Raw genomic sequence first — 25,624 nt, forward strand, 5'->3', positions numbered from 1 at the left:
CCGCCGGGGCCGGGCCGGGGGGGCGGCCGGGGGCCCCCGCCTCTCCCGGCGAGCGTGAGGGTCGGCGAGCCGGGGTCGGCTCCCCCGCAGCCGGCCGTTACCGGTGGGGCGGTTACCCGTTGCTCCTCCGCAGAGTTGGGCGGCCGGCGGGTCGAGCAGCATCTCCTCCACCGAGCCGCTCCTGCGGCGGGGGGAGGGGGAGGCGGCAGCGGCCCGGGAGAGCTAGACCCCGGCGGGCTCCGCCGCCCCTCGCCGCAGGGCAGCGCGGCTGGCGCTGACCGGGGCTCGGAGCGCAGCATCCCCCGTCTCTGTCGGGCCTCGAGTCTGCGCGCCTCTTAAGCCGAAGCTGTGGTCTGTACCAGGCGGTCGTAAAAGGACGCGTGACTGGTAAGAACGACGGAGCTGCGCTTTCAGAGAAGACAAAGCTGGCCATCAAAGTATTCCTTTACCGTTTTCTCCAGCAAGTCTTGTTATGCCCGTTATTGGACGTTCTCTGACGCTGTATGTATGCTTCGTGGGTCCTGGAGTTTCCCGTGCATGCTCTTCCGACAGTGTGAATGGCAGATGCACATCTTGATTTAGCTATAACGTCTTACTAGTAAGCTTGATTCACGCAGGCATTTAGCTTATTGCAGTCAAAACCCTTGTTAACAATTATTTAGGAAGAGAGTCCTCGGGCAACTGTCCTCTTTGGAGCTTCTTAAAATGTTTTTTCTTGGGTGAACAAGAAAATATAGATAGGTGATGCGGAGAAGTATTGCTTAGTGGTCTTGTTTAACTGGTTAATTTTTCATAGTGACATAATGCCTTTCACTGTTTTGATTCTTGCAGCTGATTCTTCAGGCAGCTCATCTCAAAGTATAACTTGAAGAAGCTTGCGAATAGCGGAAGAAAATGTCCCATAAAAGCTCTAAGGAAATCAGGAAAGTAAACATTTCTAGCTCCTTGGAGTCTGAAGATATTAGCTTAGAAACCACAATACCAACCGATGATGTTTCCTCCTCTGAGGAGAGAGAAGGTACTGTTAAAATCACGAAGCAGTTGATTGAACGGAAAGAGTTGCTCCATAATCTTCAGCTGCTTAAAATAGAATTATCTCAAAAAAACTTGATGATTGACAACTTGAAAGTAGAATATTTGACCAAGGTAAGAAGTGTTGTTCCTTTCGTTGTATAATCTTTTTTTTTGTTTCTGGTGCTTTTAGAGTATGGTACAAACTTCTGTTCTGAAATGAATTTCTGTGAATTGCATGCTGAAAGCCTGCTTAGTTGTTTGAGGGGGCTTTCTTGGTCTTTTTTGGTTGCTTGGTTTTGTTTGGGTTTTTTAATGAGAAAAGAAACAAACAAAGATATGGAAAACTTAGCTGACTTATCCAAGTCATTATACTTATAAATGAATGAGGTGGGATCGAATTAGTTTTTCCTTTTCTAAAAACAAAGGAAAAAGACCTGGGTTTTTTTTCAGAAATGAAGAATAATTTTGTCACTGATATAAGCAGCTTAATAGGGCTTTTAACCTGAACTTGTGGAATACTAGAAAAAGTAATCTGAATACTATTCAATGATCTATTAACGAAGATGTGGCTAGAATACACCAATGTGCTAATAGTAGGAGATTCTGTTGTGTACAGTTTCCACTAAGATGCATGAAACTAAGAAAGGTGTGAAAGCTTTGCCACGTTTGTGTGCAGTCGACATTTACAACCTACTATATACTAACTGTGGCTTTCACTGGCTTGCTGCTCTGAGTTTAAGCCTAGTTTGAAATTAGCTGAACAAGTAGCTATTTGGCTGAAAAAGATCAATTTTAGAACTAAGTCTTTTTTATTTTTAGTTCATTGGGGCAAAATTCATATAGTATTTTATGAAGCCTTAGCATATTTAGAGGTCTTGTTAGACAGTCGTTGTATTTCACAGGGCATCGAGCTCTCCATTGTTTTCTTTCAAGTTGTTCTTTTTGTAAAATATTTTTTTGAAGTTACTTCTTTTCTTCATTTTATACTTATATTCTTTAGATTGAAGAGCTAGAAGAGAAGCTTAATGATGCAATCCATCAAAAGCAGCTGTTGTCTTTACGACTGGATACTCAGCTGGCATTACAGCAAGAAGATGCTAGGTATGATGGAAGTAAAACTAAGAACTTCATCTTTAATAACTTATTAATAGGAATTCAAATTAATTCATGGACAGTTAATGGAAACGTTATGAGTTGCAGGAATAGTATTTATTTTTCGGATTATATTAGTATTCCCATTCTAAAAATGGAATTTATATATTTAATTTACATATAAGTAAATTTGAATTCAAGTCTCACTGGCTGAAGCTTGTGGTTTTGGTTTTATTGTTACCTGGATTCAAAATTTAATAGGAACTGGGAGTAAGAACATTCTTAAAACCAGTAAAGAGCAAAAGGAGTAGGTGGAGGGGACAGACTTCCCATCAATTTAAACTGAATTTTTAATAACTGCAGCCTAGATGTCTTGGGAAAGGTAAGGGGATAATGTTTAGCACTTCCAGTTAAGATCACTTATTGGTCAGAAATGCTTTCACTTGATGATGTAGGCACTTTTCATCTTGCTTTTCTGAAACATTTTGGGTTAACCTATAGCTGAAAATAGACTAGCTAGCAGGCTTCTCCAAATTACTTTGTCAATTAAAGGTTTTAACACCTGTGAAGGAAGAGCATTACTTAGTAGTCTCATGTTACGGTAGAGGATGCACCAGCTTACAGGATGTGACTAGTTCAAAGTCATATTCTGTAGTAAGCCTCGAACAGGTTTAGGGATGTGAAGCCAGACCTGAGATGAGTTACAGCAAAGTCTTTCAACTAAGAGCAGCTGACTGGCAGAAAAATGTCTGTCATACTGTATGCCTATTTGCACCAGAGTGGAATATTTTTATGTTGGCCATACTTGAGTTATCTGAGGAGTGCTAAGTAAAAAAGTACTGATGTGCAAATTGTTATTAATAGGCACAAAAGAGTGGAACTACTTTCCTTTCCCCAGTCTTTTCATTAGTTTCCCTGTCTGTCTTTTACCTCACTTTCATCGCCATTTAACAGAATCGTACGCTATATGTGGAGTATGTCCTTGTCTGACTGCTTTGCTGACCTGGGACTTTCTCTTGTCTTTTTGAAACCAGGGGGGCAGACATTGCCTTGTAGTACTAGCTAGGATTTTTAATATTACTTTTAAAATAATGTAGGAATTACTGCATTTTGAAAAGTGATTTACTTTTAATATATTTTCAAGAGCTACAGCTAAAACCTCAGAAAAAGTAGGTCAGTCACCTTTGATTTAAATAAAATAAAGAAAACTCTTTGAAATATCTTTAAGTGATGTGCAGTTTCTCTTGCTGTATAATACCTTGTCACTGGTGATAATAGTAATGATAGTGTTTTAAGGCTGGAAGTAATCATGCTTGTTTAAGTGTAGTGTTGTCTGTGGGTTGTTTTGGGGTTTGGTTTTTTTGTTGTTGTTGTTGTTTTTTCAAAAGTACCCCAACTTTGTATGTTACACTGGGGAGAAAATGAAGGGTTCTGTGTGCAATAGGCCATAAGCACATGTGCTGAAACTTGGTAAGACACAAGTAGAAGTTGCTATTGCTTTATTTTGGGATTTACTAGTTCCCTGGGTTTTGTGTGGAAATATATTCTGCTTTTTCATGTTTTTAACCTTTTAATTGGTAAACTAAGACTAATGTATAAATTCAAGTCAACATGTGGAGAATAATTGTCACCTCTCAGTTTCAGCTCTGTATTGTCAGTGACTATGACATTTCTGGCTTTTTACATATACTGTGTCTGATATGGTTGTGTAACCATGGTGGTACACACTCTTGTGCTAATTACCTAATCTCTAAGTAAATTTCCCCCTCTACAAAATGAGCATAACTCACTCCCTTGCCAGGGTATTGTGAAGGTTTGTCACGTGTGTTACTTGCTGCTTAATGTCTTCTGTTTTCAAATCAATCTTGAAGAAAACACCAGGCTCTAATGAAACAAGAAATGGAAACTATTTTATTGAGACAGAAGCAACTGGAGGAAACAAATCATCAGTTAAGGGAGAGGGCTGGAGATATCCGTCGTAGCTTGCGAGACTTGGAATTAACAGACGATTGCTATGAGAAGCTAAAGTCTCTTCCTGAAGATCAGCTTTCTATCCCTGAGTATGTTTCTGTGAGTATCGTGTTTTGTATTGGTTTAAAATATAGCTGTATCCTGGGTCTGGCTGGGATGGAGTTAACTTTCTTCATAGCAGCCTGACTCTTGCTGCCACAAATCGGCTAAAGCGGTGTTGGTAACACACCAGTGTTTTGGCTATTGCTGGACAGTGCTTGCACAGCATCAAGGCTTATTCTTTTACCCATTCTGCCTCCCCTGTCCCAAGTGAGCTAGGGGTGCTTATGAGATTGAGGGGGGACACAGCTGGACAACTGACCCAAATTGGCCAAAGGAATATTCCATACCATCTAACGTAATGCTCAGCAGTATAAACTGGAGGTAGAGGAAGAAAGAGGAGGTGGGGGGCTGGCTTCCAAGGTGGTTATTGCTCAGAGACTGGCTGGGCATTGGTCTACTTGTGGGAGGTGATGTGTGATTATCTTTGCGTGGCTCTTTGTTTGTTTGTTTTTAATTTTATCTCTCTTTTCATTCACTAATTAAACTGTGGAGAAAACCTGGCACCTGAGTTTTCTTGCTTTTGTTCTTCCCACTCTGTCCTGTTCCCACTGGATGGAGCAAGTGAGTGAGCAGCCATATGGGTGCTTGGCTGCTGACCGGGGTCAACACACCACAAGCTGTACATTGCTTTTGTTTAGAATTAAAGAGATGTGCATATAGTAGAAGTCAGTCTATACTCTTAGAATTCTTACTCTTCCCCAACTAGAAATGAAGGACCTTCAGAGGCAGATGTGCTTCTGGATCAGTCCATTATGACTAGATTCCAGTGGAACCTTTTAATCCCAGACTCTGATGTCTTAGAGTAGAATTGCTGATGTATTTTAAGACGGTTAAGCAGATGGAGTGTTACAGTTACACACTGGGCACACATTGATGATATGAAATACAGCACGCTGAAAACAGGAATCTGAAACTCAGCTTGCCAGAACCACAGGTTGAGATGGCTCTTGCAAATGTCTCTTACCTTTCCCTCATGCTTTCCATCTGGCCCTTTCCTATCTGACTAAATGACAGAGATAAAGTGTACCTTAAAGTATACTTTAAGACTCATTTTCTTGGTTTAAGAAGTTTGTTAATTATGGCTTATGCATAGATGGAGGGGCGGGGGAGTACTCTGCTTGCAATAAAAAGACAATGCCTTCACAGACTGTAGGACATGTCCAGAGCATCCTGGCTCACTTCTGAGAATGAAGAGGATTTAGACATGTAGACCTTAATTCACCAAAGTATTAGCATTGTACTTATCTATAGAGCTAGTTATTAAGGAAGCTGTAAATAATATAATGTTAAAAAGCTTAGTGCATTTGCTGAGGTATAAATGCTGTGTGAATGAGTTCTCTTGCTGGATGAAAGTCATGCTATAATGTGCTCTAGATATATACAGAGACATAAAACTTGTCATTCTTGTTTAAAGGATGTTTTTGGGAACACCTTTTGAAAAGTTCCAAAACTTGGATTTTTGAAAGTATTAGGAAAATGTTAAGGCTCTGAGTGATAAACAAGAACACTTAGCTTGGGGCCTGTTAGGTTATTACCCCCTAGTTGTCTACTGTATCCACTGCCCTCTGCAGAAGTACAGACTGAGAAGTTTTTCTTGATTTCTGCACCACCATGGTCGATAAAGCATGTTTTTAACACAAACTGAAATCCATGTCAGTTTGCTTGAAATTGGTGTGCAGGAAGCTCCAGGGCTTCAGGACTTGACAGTCAGTGAGTACAAAAGACTGTAGCCTGGCAGGACAGATACCAAGAGTTAGTAACCTTGCCAGCTGCTTTAAGTGAAGCTGTCACAGCCCAGTTAGAGTGCTTAGATTGTATTTGTGAGTAGAAAGGGGCTCTAAAAAAGATGTGAAGCTTCTGAAGGGAGGGGTGAGTAACAGCCGCCTTCTACCCCTAATCTACCTTTCTTTTCCTCTTGTGTTCAGCCAGTAAATGCTACTTTTGCCTGTGACTCAAACACCACTACTTGTGTGTTCAGTGAAGCCCCTGTCTTCTTTACACATCACTTTTTTATTTTGAAGAAGTCCTTTATTGAACAAATTAAATTTTTTTTTTTTCTGGAGAAGACATTCTAAAGATATACTGTAGCAAGATGCTGTTTTCTGCTTTTTCTCTCAACTTCTTTTGGCAACAGGATCAGTGTGAACCTGAGTGTATCATTTAAGCTCAGTGATTGTTTATCATTACTTTGAGTTATTTAGCTGATACAGATGCTCGGAGGCTACAGAACTGTTTTGCATATCCTGTCTATGCATCCGTTTGGCTTCTGAAGGCTAGGAAAAGGATGTTGAAGGGGAAAATTAATTGTTCTGATTCTGTTTTCTGCTTTGCTTAACTAAGTAGGAATTGTGCATTTCTCAGGCAGATAAAATCTCTGGCTCCAGATCTATGTGCAGACTAATAGTATAGTCTACTGATAGTAAGGTAAAATTCTCCTTGGCGAGAAAGAGTTCTGCTTAGAGAAAAATGGAGCAAGAAACTTCCAGACTCTTATTTCTATTTATCAGTTATAAAATATTGCCTTATAATTATCCAGGATAGAAGTAAATGTATATGTAATGCTTACACTTTATTTGAAACCTGGTATACTGGAAAAAAAGCAAGAAGTGGTTAAATACAGATTTTGTGTATAGAGGTATTCCAAGTTTAAAATAACTAGAATTAAGACAAATGTGAGATGTTTTTTACTGTTCTTCCACAAAGGGGTGCAATAGTGACATGTTTGAGCAAAGACTAGATAATGTTTAATGTTCATGATGATGACAAATGCAAAATGATCTTTTTTTTAAAGTCATGCTTTTTTGTTTTGAACTTATATGTAAAAAATTTAGAGGTTTTTAACTGTTTATAAGAATGATTTTTTTTTTTAATTTTTTTTTAGAAACCGTGTGTGTAAAATTTTAAAGCACTTCAGGCCATTGAACTGGTGCTTAGCAGTTGAATCACGTAATTTGTTCGGTATAATGAGACTCTTGTGTACTCTCCTCTCAAAATTTTTCACCAAGTTGTTTAAGAGTGGTATCTGAAAATTCTGTTTGATCCGATTTTAATCACCGTGTCTGTCAGTTGCATCATTTTGCTTACTACAGTTCAGTTGCTCTTTGCAGTTTACTGATTGTTGTTTAACCCCAGCCAGCAACTAAGCACCATGCAGTCGCTCACTCACTGCCCCCCACCCAGTGGGATGGGGGACAGAATCGGGGAAAAAAAACCATAAAACTCATGGGTTGAGATAAGAACAGTTTAATAGGACAGAAAGGAAGAAGCTAATAATGATAATAACAATAATAAAATGACAATAATAATAAAAGGATTGGAATATACAGAACAAGTGATGCACAATGCAGTTGCTCACCGCTTGCTGACCAATGCCCAGTTAGTTCCCGAGCAGCGATCCCCCCAGGCCAACTCCCCCCCAGTTATATACTGGTGCGTCACATGGTGCAGAATACCCCTTTGGCCAGTTTGGATCAGCTGTCCCGGCTGTGTCCCCTCCCAACTTCTTGTGCCCCTCCAGCCTTCTTGCTGGCTGGGCATGAGAAGCTGAAAAATCCTTGACTTAGTCTAAGCACTATTTAGCAACAACTGAAAACATCAGTGTGTTACCAACATTCTTCTCATACTGACCCCAAAACATAGCACTATACCAGCTACTAGAAAGAAAATTAACTCCCAGCTGAAACCAGGACACTGATGCAACCACTTTCACACTTCATTTAACAGAAGCCAAGTTTCTCATCCTCTGCACCTACCCATTTTTAGCTTAACTCTAATTTTCTGTAAAAACTGGTGGGCACATGCTAAAAGTTTTTTTTGAAATTGCCTAGAAAGTGGTAACTTTTTCCTTACAGCACATCTATATAAATTTGTAATTTTTAAGATATGCAGTTGTTTCTGAAATCCCATTGCAGTAATTTTTGTTTCTGCTATATTGACTTGGCAAGAGGCAATGTGTGGTTTGACTGCTAAGTTACATGAATGTTTATTGGCCATTAAGCAAGCTAAATAACAGTAACAGTTGAACTTCTGCTACAACCTTCCCCTCATCTGCTGCATTCATTTACACTTTCTTTTTACCATGGGTAGATCTATTCTTGGGAAGGCTGTGCAGATATGCTTATCCCTGATACCTGTATCCCATGTCATCTTGGTTTGATACTGGGTAATCTGTTTCAAGGTGGCGGTTGGTTGGGAAGTAAATGTGGCATGATGGCATAAGTTAGGTTTCCTAGGGAAATCACAGTAAAAATACAAGCACTTAAGGGAAAAGCTAGGTGTGGTTTAAAAAAACGCACAGTGCTTTAAATAGTTACCAATTGTGACAACCAATGTTATTTTTTAAGGAAAAAAAAACCTTAAAAATTTTGTAATCACTTTTGTTTGGGGAAAAAAGAGGATTTGATTGAAATTCAGTTGCTTGGTTTCAGATGTAATCAGACAAGTTCTTAAAGAATCCAGATAGATGAAAACCGTGGTCAGCGGAAGCTGTAGTTAAGAGACTAAAATTGTATTTACTGCTTTGCATGCACAATTCTAAAGTGTTTGGGTTTTTTTCCTAAGGAAGTAGTTGAAGCCCGTTATAGTTCAGAAGTTAGAAAGAACCCACAAAACTAACTTCGCTGTTTGATTTCATGCAAACCCATTAGAAGCAATGTGATTTCACAGATGGACATGAAAAAACTCCTTAAATATTGAAGGAATAGAATACTGCAAGAAAAAAAAAAATAGAAGTGAAGCAGTAAAAGGAGGCAATAATATGCAGTTAGTTTACTTCCCAGAATAGAAAGACATTTTATAGTTTTAACTGTAGCACCTGATGGTTCAATTTGTCATTTGGAACTTTCACAGCATGAGCAAAAAAAATTATCATACCTTATTTGGGGTTTAAATGAATTGTACTTTAAAAAAAAAATCCTTAATTTTGTTCATTTTATGTGCAAACCTAGACATAACGAATTGAGAATCCCTTGTTACCATCTTAAAAAAATTACAATAGCAACTATATTTTGGGAAAGCTTTCATTTTTTCAATAAAAAGTAACTTTAAATTTATAGCTTATGTCCTGTTCTAGCTTATATTTGTTTTCCATCTAAAGGTAAGGGTGAAAGGTGGAGTCTTTGATGGGTACAACAAATTCAGACAACTGCAGCTTTCAACAAGCACAGTACTTGAAAAAGCTTGGAAATAAAACCCCCCAAAATGTACCACTTATTAGAAAATTTCACTTTTCTGCTGTACTGCTAATCTTCCAGTCATGTTGCACACTTGCTTTATTGTATAAAGCAAACTACACCTACGTTTACATCACAAATTTCTATGGCTTCTGTGTTTTTTAGAATTGTATGCTGTAAATTATATACTATATACCTGGAACTTCTCTTTGTCTTCTGTTATTTACAGGTAGCAAAAGAGACCTGTCCTCTTTCTGTGTGGAAGTATAGTACATCTAGCTCTTGAATGCTTACTTTATCTCTGCTTTCTTGCTTGTAATTCTTCTTCAATTGTATATCAAACAAAGAGTTAATGATGGGGAGTATGGAGTAGCTTTTGCATGAAAATACTGTTTAATTATCTATTCTCCCCCCGCCCCCAACAAACAAACATTTTAAGGTATCAAGTTAATCTAGGAGTAATAACCTCTGTGTACGTGTGTGTGGGTGTATATCAAAAAAGCTCTTTCTTCTTTGTTTCTTTTTGTTTTTTTTAATACTGACTTTTTGCTTTTACTACTGTGTTTTCTGCTATTTTTTTCTTGTTCAGTAGAAAAGTTCTGGAAGAGTTTTATGGATCTGAGTCTTATTTGTCTGAATCTATGCCTGTGACTGGAGTGGGGGAAGAGAGAGGAGTATGTGTAATAGTTGTTTTGGGTGTTTTTTTCCAAATCCTTTTACAAGGCTTTTTTTCAGTGTTAATTTAGCAGAGTCGAGTCTTTGAGAGGCTTAGCTACATGATGCAACTGAACCCATATAGCAACATGCTACTGCTGAAACTGTGTGCGTGGGGTGTGTCACGGTGCTTCCTGGTTATGTGCTGTTCCTGCTTCCTGTGCTTGCTCTTGCATTTTTCTTGGTGCAGATTCAGCACACTGAACTGGCAGAAAACAAAACTAATCTCTCTGTATTTCTACATACCCCATAAAAATTTATATTGGCTTGGGGGAAGTTTGCAAGTTAAGTTGGTTTATTGCTAAATAGGCTTTTTTTTTTTTTCTTTTTAAGCTGTTAATCAAATAGTCTCTCGAGTTGGCACAAGTAAGAGGGTGGGACCACGTGGTCCATTAGCAGCTGTATTTTTTAATTGAGCAGCCTGACGGGGAGCTGCCTTAGTTGAACAGAAATGTATATCTTTACCTTTATTCCTCTTTTGTTTTTTTTTTCAGTGCCAAACACAAACTGATTATTTCTTAGCTGCTGCTGTCAAAGGCTAAGGAATGACACTCTCCTTGCTTTAACATTCCCCCACTGCCCCAGCCCCAACCAGGTTCTTGGTAGGCACTAGAAATCATTTTGTGAATTATTGCCATAAAATGTTGAGCTGATTTGTTTTGGGGATTGTAGTTTTGCAATTGCAATTTTGCCAGTCTCAATTTTGTATATATATCTTGTTCTTCTAGATCCGATTCTATGAAGTAGTCCATTCCTTAAGAAAAGAGCTAAGTGATCTACAGATGAAAAAGGAAAGCCTAACAAAAGAACTAAGTGGGTACAAATCCCAGCTGAAGTGTCTGACAGAGGTCTGTGCACCTTAATTATCTCAATTAATAAAGTGTGTAAATATATATATATTGCAAAAAACCTCATTCTCCAAATCATTATTCGTGTATAAGATATAAAAGCTTTTTTGATTATAAAAATTACTTGGAGGAGGAGGGGGCAGGGAAGGAGGGAAAGGGGAAACATGCTGTATACATCCTTGCATAACAGCTAATTTTAAGTTATGGTTACCCTGTGAGATTTTCTCATGAGACTGTTCAGGATAGACTCTTACCAGCTGTGTTGTGCTTTCTGAGGGTAAGATTCAAGGTGGGGAAGCTGAGAAAGGAGATCCATCCAGCAGTAGTTGATGACACAATGATGGTTCAGTTTATAGTTTTCAAGATGGCTATGTCTTGGTAGTAATTTGCTTCACCTTTTCTTTTAATGATATAAAAATGCATTTTTTAAGAATTCTTTGGAGTTGCATCTTCTCTGTTATGCTTTTCAACTTTTTATGTTTTAATTTTCCTATTTATTTCTATACTAAAGGAAAAAGATAATTTGATTTCAGGTAAGGTATAAATGCCAGAAGTAGAGAAACAAATCATCTAAATACATTTAATTTTTCTTTTAAAAGAGCAAAGGAGTTGAAATGGTATAAGGAGAATGTTGTTTTTAAGGTATTTATGAATTTTTGTAGTATTCTTAGTATGTATGGAGCTAGGATGATTTGTATTTTAGCTCAGTTCCGCATAAAGCTGGAGTTGTGATAATACAGTTTCAGGTACCCAGAGTATATTTATCCAAGTCATGGCTAGCAGGGACTTAAATGCCACTGTCATTTTACTACTTCTGAAATTATTCTTTAGTTACCACCTTTTTTTTTCCTTTAAATTTACTTAGAGAATAATCAGGTGTAAAGAGATCTTAATTATACAGGATTATCTTGTGAAATTCATATTATTTTCATTTCTCTTTTAAATTGAATTATAAAAAGTAGTCAATAAAATTTGTGCATTTATGTGCTTCAGCATTATTTTCTGTCATCATCTCTGGTCATAATTGAGATTAAATTAATCCTGTTAACTTTGATTTACATGAGCATTTTCCTTCATTGTACATTTAATGTGCTCTGATTTAATAAAATTCTACAGGAGGATTTCAGCCTTCTGAGATTCAACCGACATCTGTGTTAATTTTTGCTGCAGCAATTTAACAGGAGAGTAGATAATAATTAAAGTTGTGCTAGAAACAATTTTCTTGGTACATTGACCTTTCTTTAATATAGAAACTTCTAATTTTGTTCTTTTTATACCACATGGTGGCAGCATCCACCTTTCCCACTGATTTATTTTTTCAAAGTTTGAAGTTTACTGTGCTTTTCTTCTGATGCTGATGAGAAAGCAGTAGAATGTTGCCTGTTTTGAACTGAGGTGGTTCTTTGAATGCTTATACCCTGTTGGCATAATCATGCTTAAAATGAGAGACGATTAGTGAGAATGAATACCTTATTTAAAAAAAAAAAAAATAAGGCAAGAGATCCAGATGTTGAAATGTCACAAGAAAAAAAGGCTTACAGTTGTTAATAAAAATTACTCCTTAGGCTTCTCAGATTTCAGATAAGATAACTTACTATGGTTCTTCCATGTGTACAAAACCAACCCCAAACCCAAGTCTTCACTGTATCTGTTATGCATAGAGATGACGTGTTTTGGATATTTAATGAAATGTTACCTGGTAAGAGGTATTTTTTGTATGGGGAGACTTAAGAGTCTGTATTGTGCTTCTGGCAAGTTAAGATTTGACCTAGTGACTTGATGAGCATCACTGTAACAAGGTACCTCAGGCTGTTTCAGATAATAAGGTAAGAGGAGCATGATCAATACGTGAGGGTACTTTAGAATGTCTGATGTACTTGGTACACTAAAGCTAACATACCTACGCATTTCTTGCAGTTTACGAAGAAGCGGTTTCAAGGTGTACTGTTGGTGTAACTTATTTATTTAAGTTCCTTCAATAAGGTCAAGCTTTATTGCAAGGAAATCTATCAGTAGGAAATAAAGCACAGTTTCATTCGGAGTCCTACTTAAGCTCTTACACTCTTCTTTTACTGTTTTTGTGGTATTCCAATAATTCTTTATTTCCGGCCATGTGAACATAGTTGCTGAGGTTTCTTGCATGTTAGTAAATAACTTACACTGTTCAAATCCTTCCTCTGGTTTCCCATCCAATATTCCTTAAATTTTAAGTTTTCTCTAACAGTTGCAATATTTCTGTTCTCTACATAGCCTATCAACAAAGTGTCTGTTCTGGTTTTAAAATTTCTTTAGTAAACTACCAATACAGACGTTTGAAATACAGTCATCACAGAAATTAAAACAATTCCCCCCCCCCCATGAGAATAAACCACTTCCTACAGTAAGCATTCCTTTTTTTCTACTATTGTAGATAATTAAGACTTTTCCTAATGAGTTTCAACATCTTTTTTTTTTCCTCATTGTAGAACATGGAAAAGAATGAAAATATATGTTTAGCCCCAATCTTTCTATTCGCTACTAACGCTGGCTTTTCTGGTTTTTCATGGCTGACAGACTAGGTTTCAGTATGTCTTATACATGTAGATATTCACCCAGAAATAAAGTCATGAGAAATATGAGAGAATTAAGTATAGAGTCATAGGAAAGTCTGTCTAGCCAACAAAGAATTGAAAAAGTTTGAAGGAAAATCCAAACTTGTCTAATAGGTTAAGCCAACTCTAGGAAAATTTAAATGTGCAATGCATTCATCAAATAAGACAACCATTGCCTAACATCAGCTATGTTATTTTGTGTCAGGGTGGCTCTAGTCCTTTAATTTGGTCAAAGGAAATGAGTGCTAATTTTACTGTCTTGTTTTGGAGTGTGAACTTAAGACACTTAGATTATTTTGTTTTCTCTGCTCACAAGCCTTTATATACTGTTTTGTGAGAAAGCAAACCAGCACAGTTCTATTCTCTGAATGCTATTACGATGAGCCGATATGGCTGAGTATTGGTTATATAAAATCAGGTCTTCAAAGCCACTAAATCTTTTTTTGCTACATGCTGCCTTTTTTTTTTTTTTTTTTTTTTCTGCTGGGTGGGGGAACCCACCAAACAAAACTCATTGTTGGCACAACAGACCTAGGCTAGCACAAAAGTGAATGCAGTGGCCTGGTATTGTGGCTTCTCGGCCAACAGTCAACTGAGTTTATAAACATCTAACCATACCAGCTATGAAGCTTGGTTCTGTAAAAACTGAATTGTTGTAGCCTTGTAGAAACTAATTTTCTAAGACTTGACAAACCCACATGTTCTTTTTTTTTCTCTGGGCAATTAGTTAATTCATTTGTATTAGAAAAACTTCTGTTTCTGACCTCAGGGCATAAAAGACATCTTTCAAATGTTTGTCACCTGTATTTGTGCTCTAGGTATATAAAAATATATTTTGTTTGTTCAGAAGAGGCAGAAGGTCCTAAGTATGTATTAGCCTCTGTTAGCACTCATTTAATTCTTTGTGTGCTGAGGAGTAAGACCACTAAAACTCTAGAACTGGGTAACAAAGTTCTCTTGTGGATTGTGTTGCTGCTTTGAGTTAGCACTTAATCAAAGCCTGCTGAATCTGTAAGGCAGACCCGGTAGGGTGGGGAGCTGCTTCTGACAACTGGTAGCAAAGAACAGTGTGTGAAGACTTACTTCTAGCGCTGAAACATAATCTGATAAACGCAGCTAGTGTCAAAAGATTTTTGTCACTAATTTCTGTTTTTAGAGTGGTCAGTATAAGTGGTTCTGCAGTACTACCACTAAGTTAATGGCTCTCTGTACACGATTGTTGCATCTGTGGTTTAGACCAGTGCAGTTCCTCTGATTCTAGGTGCAGCAGCAACAGACTGGGGGGAGGTGGTGGAACAGGTAAAAGCAGTGTTCCTGTATTACACTGGTGACTAATCTGTTACCAAACGTATAGTACAGACTTGTTTCAGTCCTTTTACAGTGCTCAGTACTTCAAGCACAGATAACATTGGCACCCACCATCTGTGGAGGTGCAGATAAAGAAAGTCCAACTATAATGTTGTATTACCAGGAGCTTCCCAGAAACAAAACCAGTTTCTGATGTGTGTGTTCCCATGCTGAATGTCAGTGTACTATTTTCAGAGTTGTTTGCTTCCAAAGTGGTTAGAACCTTCCCTCAAACAGATGTAATTTACTACTTGCGTGTTTCTCTTAAGGCTAGGAGAGAGTCTGAGAATGAAATTCTGCTTTTCTTCGTAGCTTTAGAAGATTTAAGTATTGCTTTCTTCTTCTGGCTATGACTTTCTTGGCAATGTTTTCCTGGAATTTGGTCTTGATAGAGTTTTATCAGGGCTTCCTTTCTCTAGTTGTTTTTTTTTTTTTCTGCAAAGTTGCCTTCAGGACGTGCAATCAAATTTATAGTATGACAGTTACTTAAAAGCTATGGTTAGCTTAAAGACAAAGCTGGGTGTATGCAGGACAAAGATCTCTTCTAAGACCTCGTCTCTGAATCAGGATTAGTAGCTGTCAGGTTTTGCTAGACATACCTAACAATTTTCTCTGTGATAATGTTTCCCAGCTGGAGGAAAAACGTTTCTATTGTCTTCAAAGAATGAACTAAGTTACTGCACTCAAAGGATCAGTTGGCACTAGATGTATCTGAATGTTGTAAAATTGAGGCTACTGTTGCTACTCCAGAAGGACTGCATTTGGTAAGATTTCTTCTGAAGTTTGCACATCTGTAATTAAAGACTGCACTCGAGAACCCTTTCCCAGCCCCCTGACACAAATTCTTTCAAGCAGTGCTTTGATTACTTGGTCTTCACGTCTCTCTCTAGAAAGGACTGATGAGGCCTCAGTCTTAGGTGAGATGTGCCTTCTTTCCTTCATTATTCTTAATATTTATCTTGTTCAGGAAAAAAGCTGCAAAGAAAAATATTCTACCAATAACTGTTAGCTTGGGGCAGCAGTTTAACATTTCCAAGACTCAAGAAAACTTAAATATCTATGGAAGTTCCCTTTTCTATCCAATGTCTTTCCTCCTCTTTTGATATATGGCTATGGCTCATACAGACTGCTAGTTGTTGTTCAGAAGTACCAAATGGCTTAATTCTAGTCTCTAATGCAATGATCTCAAGGATCCTTTTCACCTGAGAACATTTCACTGAAGTCAGCTTTTATTCTCCCCCACTTTCTTTTGCAACAGAGGCATTTATGCCAAAGCTTTTCTTTCTTACCTTTCTTGTAGAACTTCCCTATTTTGGAAGTAGCTCAACATTTTTGTTTATAACTTTTAGTGGCAGATAGTGCCCCATCTACAGTCCTTGGCAGATTACCAATTTCATATCAACATACTAGAAGAGATGTCTTATCCAGTTATGCATAACTTCTTCCTGACATATGGGCCGTTGTATTCAAGTAAATAATGTATCGACCAATAATTTTTGAACGCATGCTATCTAAACAGATTGAAGCAAAATGTCAACTTTACTAAGTAGCAGCACCTCATCCAAATGACATGAGGGAACTGGTTTTCACATAGCAATAGTATAGTAGCTTGACATTTGCCTAGGGCCTTAAGGTACCTTAGGATATGAACAGAAAGTGTTGGCTTGTGTAAGTGATCCTTCAGAGATGAAGTTCTTTTAAATAAGCTTTTTAAAAGCAGGATCACTTTCTTCCACAGGCTTATCTGTGGACAGTGTGAAGAAGTCATGCTGCTTCTGCTTGATTGGCTGATTAATCTTTTCCCTGCATTTCTTTTGTTTATCTTCTTATCCCCAAAGGCTTTTTGAAGGATCAGCTAATCCCTACCATGTATTACTTCTCACTAACTTTGTTCAAAAAGTATGTCATCCGGTTTTTGTACTTGGAATTTAGAGGTGTTCATTTCAGTGACTGCTATAAGCTGCTATTCATTCCAGATGAACAATAACAGTGAAGCTTAATATCGTAAAACTAAGGTCTGTCATTAGACCTTTAGTTTCTCTAGCAGTTTGGGTTTTAAATAGCGCAGATCAGGCAAGTTCAGAATCTTCTTGCTTGAAACATCTATCTGTTGACAGTGTTTGTAAACCAAATGGAAGTGCTTCTAGGTAGAGCCTGCCTCACATGCCCTCTAGAAACCACCTGTACTGGTTAATACTGGGTCTCTTGGACCGCTCTGTTAACAATTTCTTTAGGCAATGTTTGCCTACCCATCTTGCACAGGACAGGTTTGTTTGTTTTAACCACCTCATCTGTGTGAGGTGCTACTCTCTGCAGTAGCAAAAATTAGTAAGAAGCTATGCTATGCATTGTTGGCAGGATCATCACAGTCACATTCCATGTGAGGAAGTGCTGTTTGTCCTTTAATTTTTATTAAGGTTTGTGGGCTTACTTAAGTTATTTCTACTTATTGGTGTTGTTTCCAGGACCTCATTCATGTCCTTGGTAGTGCTCTATATCTTGTTCCTTTTAAAAGCCCCTTTTTTGCTTCAGCATGACAAAACTGTTCATCAAGACTTCCAAGCTATCTCTTGAAGATAAATTGAAAGATAAAGCTGTTCCACTGCAGAGATCTTAAAATCAGTTCGGGGTATATGGACATTGCTACAAACTAAATTAACTTCATCACATGCAAAGCAAGGCTGCTTCTTTCTAAGCACAGACAGCTTGATTATATGTCTTTAAGATGTATTGCTGTATAAATCCAGAAGCTTGTGTATCTGCTACCTGGAGATATGCATACCATATAGGGGGTTTTGTGTGTTAGCCTATAGACTGTTTATTAACTTGCCTTGTTGCATTTCTTCCTGTGATTAAAATACAACTTTAACATCTAAAAGATTAGATAGTTGGAAAATAGTGACCCATGCAGTAGAATTAGTATTTCTTTAAGAATTAGGTAAATCTTTAAAAACCAAACCAAACAAAACAAAACCCCTTTCCTTAATTATCTGTTTAACAGTTTGATACTTTAGGTATGTCTTAGTATCACTTTTCAAAAGCAGAATTTAATTTCCTTCCCCTTCACTGGAGTTATCGTTACATGACATTAACAACTAATCTGTTAAATAAAATTCAAAACCTAGTTTAGGTCTTGGGTATTACAAGGAACTAATTTTGTAGATACTTAACTGTTCTGTAAATGGGTACTTTAGAGCTGTTTATGACAAATTTGTCCAGAGGTTAACCAATTTGGTTTTATACTTTTGGTAGTTGTCTTCTGGCTGCTGAATGTGTAATAATGTAGGAGCTTCAATAGCCCACTCTGCGAAGGGCATACGAATTCCAGCATGGTATTAGCAGCAGAATGGCAGAAGATCTCCACAGAGGAATTGTATCCAAACTTAATCTTTCATTTTGCACTTAAAAGTGTCCTTACCACCATTTCCTATTGCAAGATGAGTCATGTTTGCACTGTATAACAGGGTACTTGCACCTGTATGTTACGTATTTGAAACTCTAGCTAACTTGTAGACAACACCTTTAAAAACATCTGAAAGAGGCTTTACCATTATAATTCCATCTTTATAAATGATGGCATTTTAATTGGTTTAAGAAGAAAGTGTTCTGTAGTGTTAATTTGCTTAATGTATTTCCATTAATTAGGGTAAACATAAAGATAAGCCATATATACTAGTATGTTAGGACTAATAACAATTGTGTCTTTAGATGACATGTTCTTAATGATATAACATCCAAAATCCTCATGAAAACTTTCTCAGTGTTGTGATTTTGTGATTGTGATCTAATGTCATTTTAGTGCAAGTGAAAATTACTAGATTTGTGAAATATAAAACAAAAAATTCTTATTTATCAGCAGAATAGTTACAATAAGTTTAGTAGCTCAGGGACCTTTTCTGTAGTGTCTTACAAGTATTTAGGTGTGTTTTTTCAAGAAGGCATTCTGTCAGTCTTTCAGTTTATGGTGCCTGTGAATTTGGTCAGAGTGTTCTTTGTGTCTTTCCATCCCTATCCTAGAGTATTATCTTTGTGTTCATTGTTCCTAGGAAGCTGTATTTAGGAGTCATCCACTCCATATATGCTGTTGTCCTAAACTTTTCTTGTCTGTTAAAAACTTGCTAGACGAAGTCACTGTCCTCTCTTATAACTGTATAAAGCATAGTTTTCAGTTTATTTTTAAAATTATGCACTCATACAATGTCCCTCACTACAAAATAAATTTAATTTGCAGTGGCTGAATGGTTAGTTCAGTAATCACATCTCAAGGTGTTCATTTGGTGTTTTCACCTTCAGTGAATAATATTGTGATGTCCATTTGGTATAACCAGATGGAGTTATTGTTTATCAAGCATCCATTATCAAGCTTGCCATGTATCAACCATAGCAGAAAACAGAAGTCAGCTATATTCTCAGAAACAGAATGTGGAAAAAAATCTAGATGCCCAGGGGGTATTCTCAAATTTTTAACAAGCAACTCTTTTTCCTGTCCATCAGTTTTCCCTAGTATAGGTGGATGAGCATTATTTTTTGGTTGTTTTTTTGAAGAAATTACTAAGTAGTACAGCATTTAGGACAAGCAAGTAAGGTAAGTTTGTGAAAATAAATAGCTACTTTATAGAAAAATCTGAGAAATGGAGTCTAGATTGGAGATGAAAGTACAAAAGTCTGCTGTTCCCATGGGGGGTGGGAGGGAAGGAAGAGTATGATGATTAGGAAATCCTGTTTATTTTCAAAAGGAATAACCAATGTTTTAAAAGACATGCTTTCTGTGTGTTCTCTTGCTTTAGTCCCTTTTTTCTAGTTCCCATAGTAGGCTCTCAAAGTATACGAAGAAGAAAAAGAAGGGAGAATGAAAGTTTAACACTGATAGACCATAAAATAAGCACCTTTTTTCTTTTTTTTTTTTTCTTACTTCCTCCACCAAAGCTTTGGATGATATGCTTAAGCAAAGTTACCAGATACAATTTGGGAGTACCTGGCTAGCATTTTTCATATAGTGATAGAAGTTGCCAAACTTTCTAAATGACCAATCCTCTTTCTTTTTTTTTTCAAATGGACCAGCAAGCATCATCACAAGGAAACTTGTTTGAAAATGTTGTAAAGGTGGTGTGACTTTTGTGCTCCTACTATAGGTTTATAGACCACCAGCTGTATATATGAGGGTTACTGGTCTTGGAATTTGTGCTAATGGACAAATGTGTTAGGAAAAAATAGGTACATTAATCAACTATTTAAAATAAGATAACAATAAGTTGAATATCAATATAGCTGGTTAATTTGTGATGTGTGCTAATTTTCTAAATGCTGAGACAAATGAATATACTACCAACTGAATATTCATGAGAGGTCTTCACCTCACCAAAACTTAGTCAGTGATTGCTTTAAGTAAATATCAGTGTAGCTATGATCATTTCAAAATGTCTTACCTTCTAGAGCTATGAAGAGGAGAGGAGGAATCGGTCAGAGCTTGAGGTTAGATGCCAGCGTTTAGCACTGGAACTGGCTGATACCAAGCAGATGATTCAGCGAGGTGATTACAGACAAGAGAACTATGATAAAGTAAAATGGTACGTATGTCTGTAGTTCAAGTGTTCTACTAACATACAAATGTTAATAGATAAGCTTCAGCCTTGATTGACTAGGGTTTTTCATTTGATTTTTGGCTTATGCACACAACAGATATTTATCCTTACCTCAATCCACTAATGGTTCAATTATCTCCTGTAGTATATTGCAGTCATAAGATGAACAACATTTTGAAATCTGTTGCATTAAATTATCTTCCTAAAAGTTTATATTTAGGAATTTACTGTGTTTTCAGAAGAGTCTGTTAGTCTCATTGCTGCTGAAGTGGGAGCTGTTGATGCCAAGCATCTTAGAACAGCTACTCTTTTTTTTTTTTTTTTTTTTATTCCTAGTTGAAAAGCAATGACCTAACAAAAGGCCCTGTGCTCTACTGTGTGGTGCCTACACAGTGAATTAAGAGGGTAGGACCTTGGGAATTAATATTTACAACCTAAGATATCCTTGTAACCATAAATTTGAAAGGGCTGTTACAAGAACTCTTTGTCAAAGAATTTTAGGATTACCATAGTGAATTGGTTTAACTGCAGGAAGTTCCAGTGTCTCTCTTCATTTTTAAAATACAGATTTTACAGTTCTAGCCTATGCTTTGAATGCCCAACTTGTAAATAACAATTGCAAAATAGCGAAAACGAACTTCTTGTAAATACACTCATAGATGTATACTTCACAGGCCAGCTCCCAAATGGCTTTTTCAGTGTGCTTGCAAGTACAAGAAATCTGGCCTTTTGGCACATCTGTTGGGGAATGGATTGAAATATGGGGATTATGAATAGAAAACACCATGTCAGCTCCTTAGTTGTTCATGCTGAATGAACTTGGGCACAGTTACTGACACAAATGACTTTGCCACCAAGTCATTTGAAGGAGAGTCTGTCTCCTGGATAACTGTGAACAGTTATGTGTACTAAAACAACCTTGGAATCTACCTGGAAGCTTGTTGCAAATAGGATGGATTGATGCTATGGTTTGCTTCCCATGTGCAACTGCATCTTAATAAGTGGATCGTAATAACGTTCATGTGAATGGCCCCAGTGTTTAACAGTGTACATTTAAAATAGTCTTGAGTTTAAAAAGGCATGAATGAACGTGCCAAAACTATATTTGAGAGAGTAGGTTGTATTCATCCAGGTAGGCACAGATGAAGGGGAAGGGAGAGCACTGTTGGCATGACTGCATGAGGATATTTGGGAGCATTGCTGGAGTTAATCACTTCCAGGCTCGTTTCTGCCTTTAAAAATGCTATGTCAAATCTTCTAGTTCTGGTGTACTACAAGTTGTCTCAGTTTTAAAGCTATGCTATGCTTAATATAAAACTGGTTAGCTTTTTTTCCAAACTGCAAGATCATACTGGCTCATTCATTTCACTGTTCTGACAGGGTCAGATAGAGTGGAGACATAGAGCTGCTGCTTTGTGTGTATGGAAAGCACTATTATTCAGGACACCAACATAATTTTTGCAGCTGTGTCATGTATATTTTACACATGAGAAAAGTAGTACAACCCTCTCTGGTATCAAGGGAGAGTAGCAACTGAGAACAAGTATAGATTGCTTTGTGTTTGATTAGGAAGATGGGAATGAAGTGGCTTTACTTTTTCATCAGACTTCAATGTCTGCAAAAGATTCAAAAGAATGTCATGGGAAATAGCATCAAAAGCTTGATAAAGCTAAAAGGATAGACAAGGGTCCTTGCAGCTCATTGCTAAGAGGAGAAATGGATAGCCCAAAGTTACACTAAAGAAGAATAATCAGAGGAGAATGAAATAATTTAGGATAGCAATTCAGGATTATTGTATTATAATTTAAGATTATTTTTTAAATACTTAGAAGTGAAAATTCTTTCATATAATAAGATACTGTTGTAGGTGATAATAACTAAAAAAGGTAAAATTATCACTAATTGCCCTATGAGTGACTGATTGGAAGAAGGATGAGAAATTACAAATGCACAGGAATCTTGTTCATTACACTTTATGCATCTAATAGTTTCACTTTATTTTAACAGTGAACGTGATGTATTTGAACATGAATTGTCAGAACTCAGAAGAAAATATGAAATATTAGAGGTGTCAAACAAAGCACAAGCTAAAGAAAGAAATGACTTATCAAAAGAGGTAAACGTAAAGTTCTTATTTCAGTAATTGTCTGTTTCTTCATCTTGGTAATTTGATTCTTTGTCTAATCAAGTCTGTCAGGATCACCTGTAGGATCATGGAATAATTTAGGTTAGAATGGTCCTCAGGAGACCAGCTGGTCCAACCCTCCCATGCAGTGCAGAGCCAGCTTAGGTCAGGTTGCTTAGGGCTTTGTCAAGTTTTGAGTGTCTCCAAGGATGGAGATTTCCACAGCCTTTCTGGACAATCTGTTCCAGTGTTTGTCCACCCTCTTTGTGAAAAAGTTTTTGTAAAATCTAATCAGAGTTGTTGCAGCTTTTTTCTGTTGCCTCTTGTCCTGTCATTATGCACTTCCAAGAGTCTGGCTCTTGCTATGCATTCCAATTGGATAGGTGAAGATAACAAGATTTTTCCGTACCCAGACTTCTCTTCTGAAGGCTGAAAAAAACTCCATTTCTTTCAACCCCTTGTACATGCAGTGCAGTCCATGACCATCTTGGTGGAGCTCTTTTGGTCTTGCTCCAGTATGTTAACGTATGTCTTTATGAGGAACTGGGAATGGGACATGGCACACCAAATACAGTCTCACAAGTACTGAACACAGGATTATAATAATTTTCTTCAACTTATTGTCTGCATTGTTGCTAATACAGCCTAGTAGGCACTTGGCCTTCTTTGCTGTCAGGGCACACTTCTGGCTCATGTTTAGTTTGTTCAGCTGGTGCTTGCCTATCCAATCCATATTTTGCCAGCTTTCCCGTAGAGGCGTTATGGGAGATGGCTGAAAGCCATGCAAAAAGTCAAATAAATGACATGGACAGCTGTCCTCTTATCCATAGAGCCAACTTTCTTGTCAGGTTTGCTAGGCACAGTTTGGCCTTGGTAAATCCATGCTAGTTGTTTCCAGTCACCTTTTCCTCCATATCCATGGATATGGCTTCCAGTAGGATTTGCCTCATAATCTTTGCAGGGACTGCGATTAGATTTACCAACCTAGAGTTCCCTGGGCCTTCCTCCTTGAATGTGAATTCTGGTCATCAGAAGCCTTGCTCACTTGCTATGATCTTTCAAACAGCTGGCCAACCTCACAGCAACATTGGCTATCTCCCTCAACATTGGTCAAGTGCTTTCCATTTTTCCCTGGGCATTATGTACATGCCATTTTCCTACGTCTCTATCTTAGTTTTCCTTTGCTTCAGCCTTCCAAATTCTCCCAATGAGCTCAGGAACCTGGGAGGCCCAAGGGCAAAATTTACCCATGAAGGCTGAATGCTGTGAGTATGCTCCCTTTCTCAAAAGGTGCAGAACTAGTTACAACTTGCTTTAGCTCTTTTTGATCAATAGTGACAGTAGGGCAGAGCTACTATACGGCTTATGTTTTGTTGTAGATGTTTTTTCTATACATCAATAGAATACAAAGGTTTTCTTCTTTGTGACTGTCTAGTAAAATAATGGTACAGTTGCCTGAAGTTTCCTTCAGTTCGCCTTTACAGAAGTTAGTTCTGTGTCAGGAATAGAGAGACTGCTATTCCAGACCTCCTCTTTCTATGATACTGCATGTTGGCAAGAGGAATTCCAGTGCTGTTTCTCTTCTGGGCAGGACTATCTACTAGGATGATGGACTGCTTTTCTCTAACATGTTTCCATTAGTCTTTGAAAGTCTTTCTGCTGGGAAATGAATAAATGCCTCTTCAGGCACAGAGGGGTTCTCATCTTTGTTAAGGTTCCAGTGAGTTCTGATCCAGTTAGTTCAGTCACTTCACTCAAATCTCGGTCATTGCTATTCTGGTAGCACTAGTATTGCACAGGGCAATGTGTTTCTGCTGCTCTAAAGACATTTTAAGAGCCAGAAGCCTGTCAGGTCAAGAGAAATTTCCCTTGCTGCTTCTCTGTTTGGTAATTTATTCATCTAAGAGTCATGAATTCTGTTCAGTAATGGCTCCCTTACTGGGCATGTATGATAACTTTTGGGTCAAGGGACTCAGAGAAACATATGTAGAGAATGTTTCCAAGTCCACTGCCTTGGTCTATAGGACTTTTGATGGTTTAGACCCGTACAGGCTTCCATTACACAGTATCCATTTTCACTATTTCTGCATCTAAATTGTTCATAGCAAGAATCACTTCACTGAACCTGCAGGATTAATTATTCACCTTAAGTAAGCTAGTTAGGATAGAATCACCCAAAACTATTGGAATCACACTTTTCCCTTCATTGGATGTAGGTGTAACTTTGCAACAGCTTTTGGGGAGGGAGAAGAGGCTTTTACTGAATCTCAAGAAAGAAACTTTTTCAGTTTATATCATCGTTGACTATTATCAGATGGTTTGTAGCTCAGTGCAACTTTGATGCAAAAATAAGACTATTTTTTAAGCTGTGTTCCTGTATAGAGATCTTTACAGGAAACACCAAAAGGAATAGAGAAATAATTGATTGGCTGTTCTGAATTAATTTGCAAATTTACTTTTTAATGCAATATGAAAGGGGCACTGTATGAGAAGGTTGTTCTTGACTTCTGTACAGGTCCAGGCAAGAATCAAATGGAGGATCTTTGTGTGCTAACACTTTGGCAGCTGAGTAAATGAAACCAGTTATGCCTGAGAGAATTCAGGGGAGATTGTGTTCCTTAGTGTCTCTGTACAAAAGTGTTACAGATAAAATAATGGCTATAACTACCACTTTAAAGATAGTATTCCTCTGCCTAATTTTATAAGGAGCCATAGAGATTCTCCGAAACACTAGGGAAGAAACTGAGTTTCTGTTAGAAAGTAACTCGTATATTCTCTTTTACATCAGTCTGAAGGCTTTGTTAGGCTGTTTATTCATCAGTGTTCTAGCATTGTAAGAGGACATCAAAATGCAGGTTTGTTCTCAGCATATAACAATGGCCAAAAAAGTATTGTCACGTACATCAAGTTTGTATGTATGCATCAAGTACTGCAGTGTAGCAGCAGCAATGGCTTTTTTTTGTTGTTGTTAACTCTATACTAAATTCATAGAATCATAGAATCATTTAGGTTGGAAGAGACCTTCAAGATTGAGTCCAACCATCATCCATGCCCACTAAACCATGTT

General features: G+C 37.6%; 2 protein-coding genes across 2 annotated transcripts in view; one reads left to right on the forward strand and one right to left on the reverse strand.

Moving 5' to 3' along the window:
- DIS3 (DIS3 exosome endoribonuclease and 3'-5' exoribonuclease) overlaps positions 1–299 on the reverse strand; it is a 22,843-nt gene extending 22,544 nt beyond the window's left edge. The window contains exon 1 of the mRNA XM_010575264.1: positions 41–299. Coding sequence (XP_010573566.1) covers positions 41–299 — 259 coding nt within the window. The remainder of the gene's footprint in view (positions 1–40) is intronic.
- A 28-nt stretch (positions 300–327) lies between these two features.
- Positions 328–25,624, forward strand: part of PIBF1 (progesterone immunomodulatory binding factor 1) — a 122,130-nt gene continuing 96,833 nt past the window's right edge. The window contains exons 1-7 of the mRNA XM_010575252.1: positions 328–501; positions 832–1,146; positions 2,015–2,115; positions 3,978–4,176; positions 10,793–10,912; positions 20,284–20,417; positions 22,440–22,548. Of these exons, the coding sequence (XP_010573554.1) occupies positions 895–1,146; positions 2,015–2,115; positions 3,978–4,176; positions 10,793–10,912; positions 20,284–20,417; positions 22,440–22,548 (915 nt within the window). The 5' untranslated portion in view covers positions 328–501; positions 832–894. The remainder of the gene's footprint in view (positions 502–831; positions 1,147–2,014; positions 2,116–3,977; positions 4,177–10,792; positions 10,913–20,283; positions 20,418–22,439; positions 22,549–25,624) is intronic.

This window comes from Haliaeetus leucocephalus, unplaced genomic scaffold (genome assembly GCF_000737465.1).
Source record: "Haliaeetus leucocephalus isolate CR32 unplaced genomic scaffold, Haliaeetus_leucocephalus-4.0 Scaffold462, whole genome shotgun sequence".
In the NCBI taxonomy this organism is placed as follows: Eukaryota; Metazoa; Chordata; class Aves; order Accipitriformes; family Accipitridae; genus Haliaeetus; species Haliaeetus leucocephalus.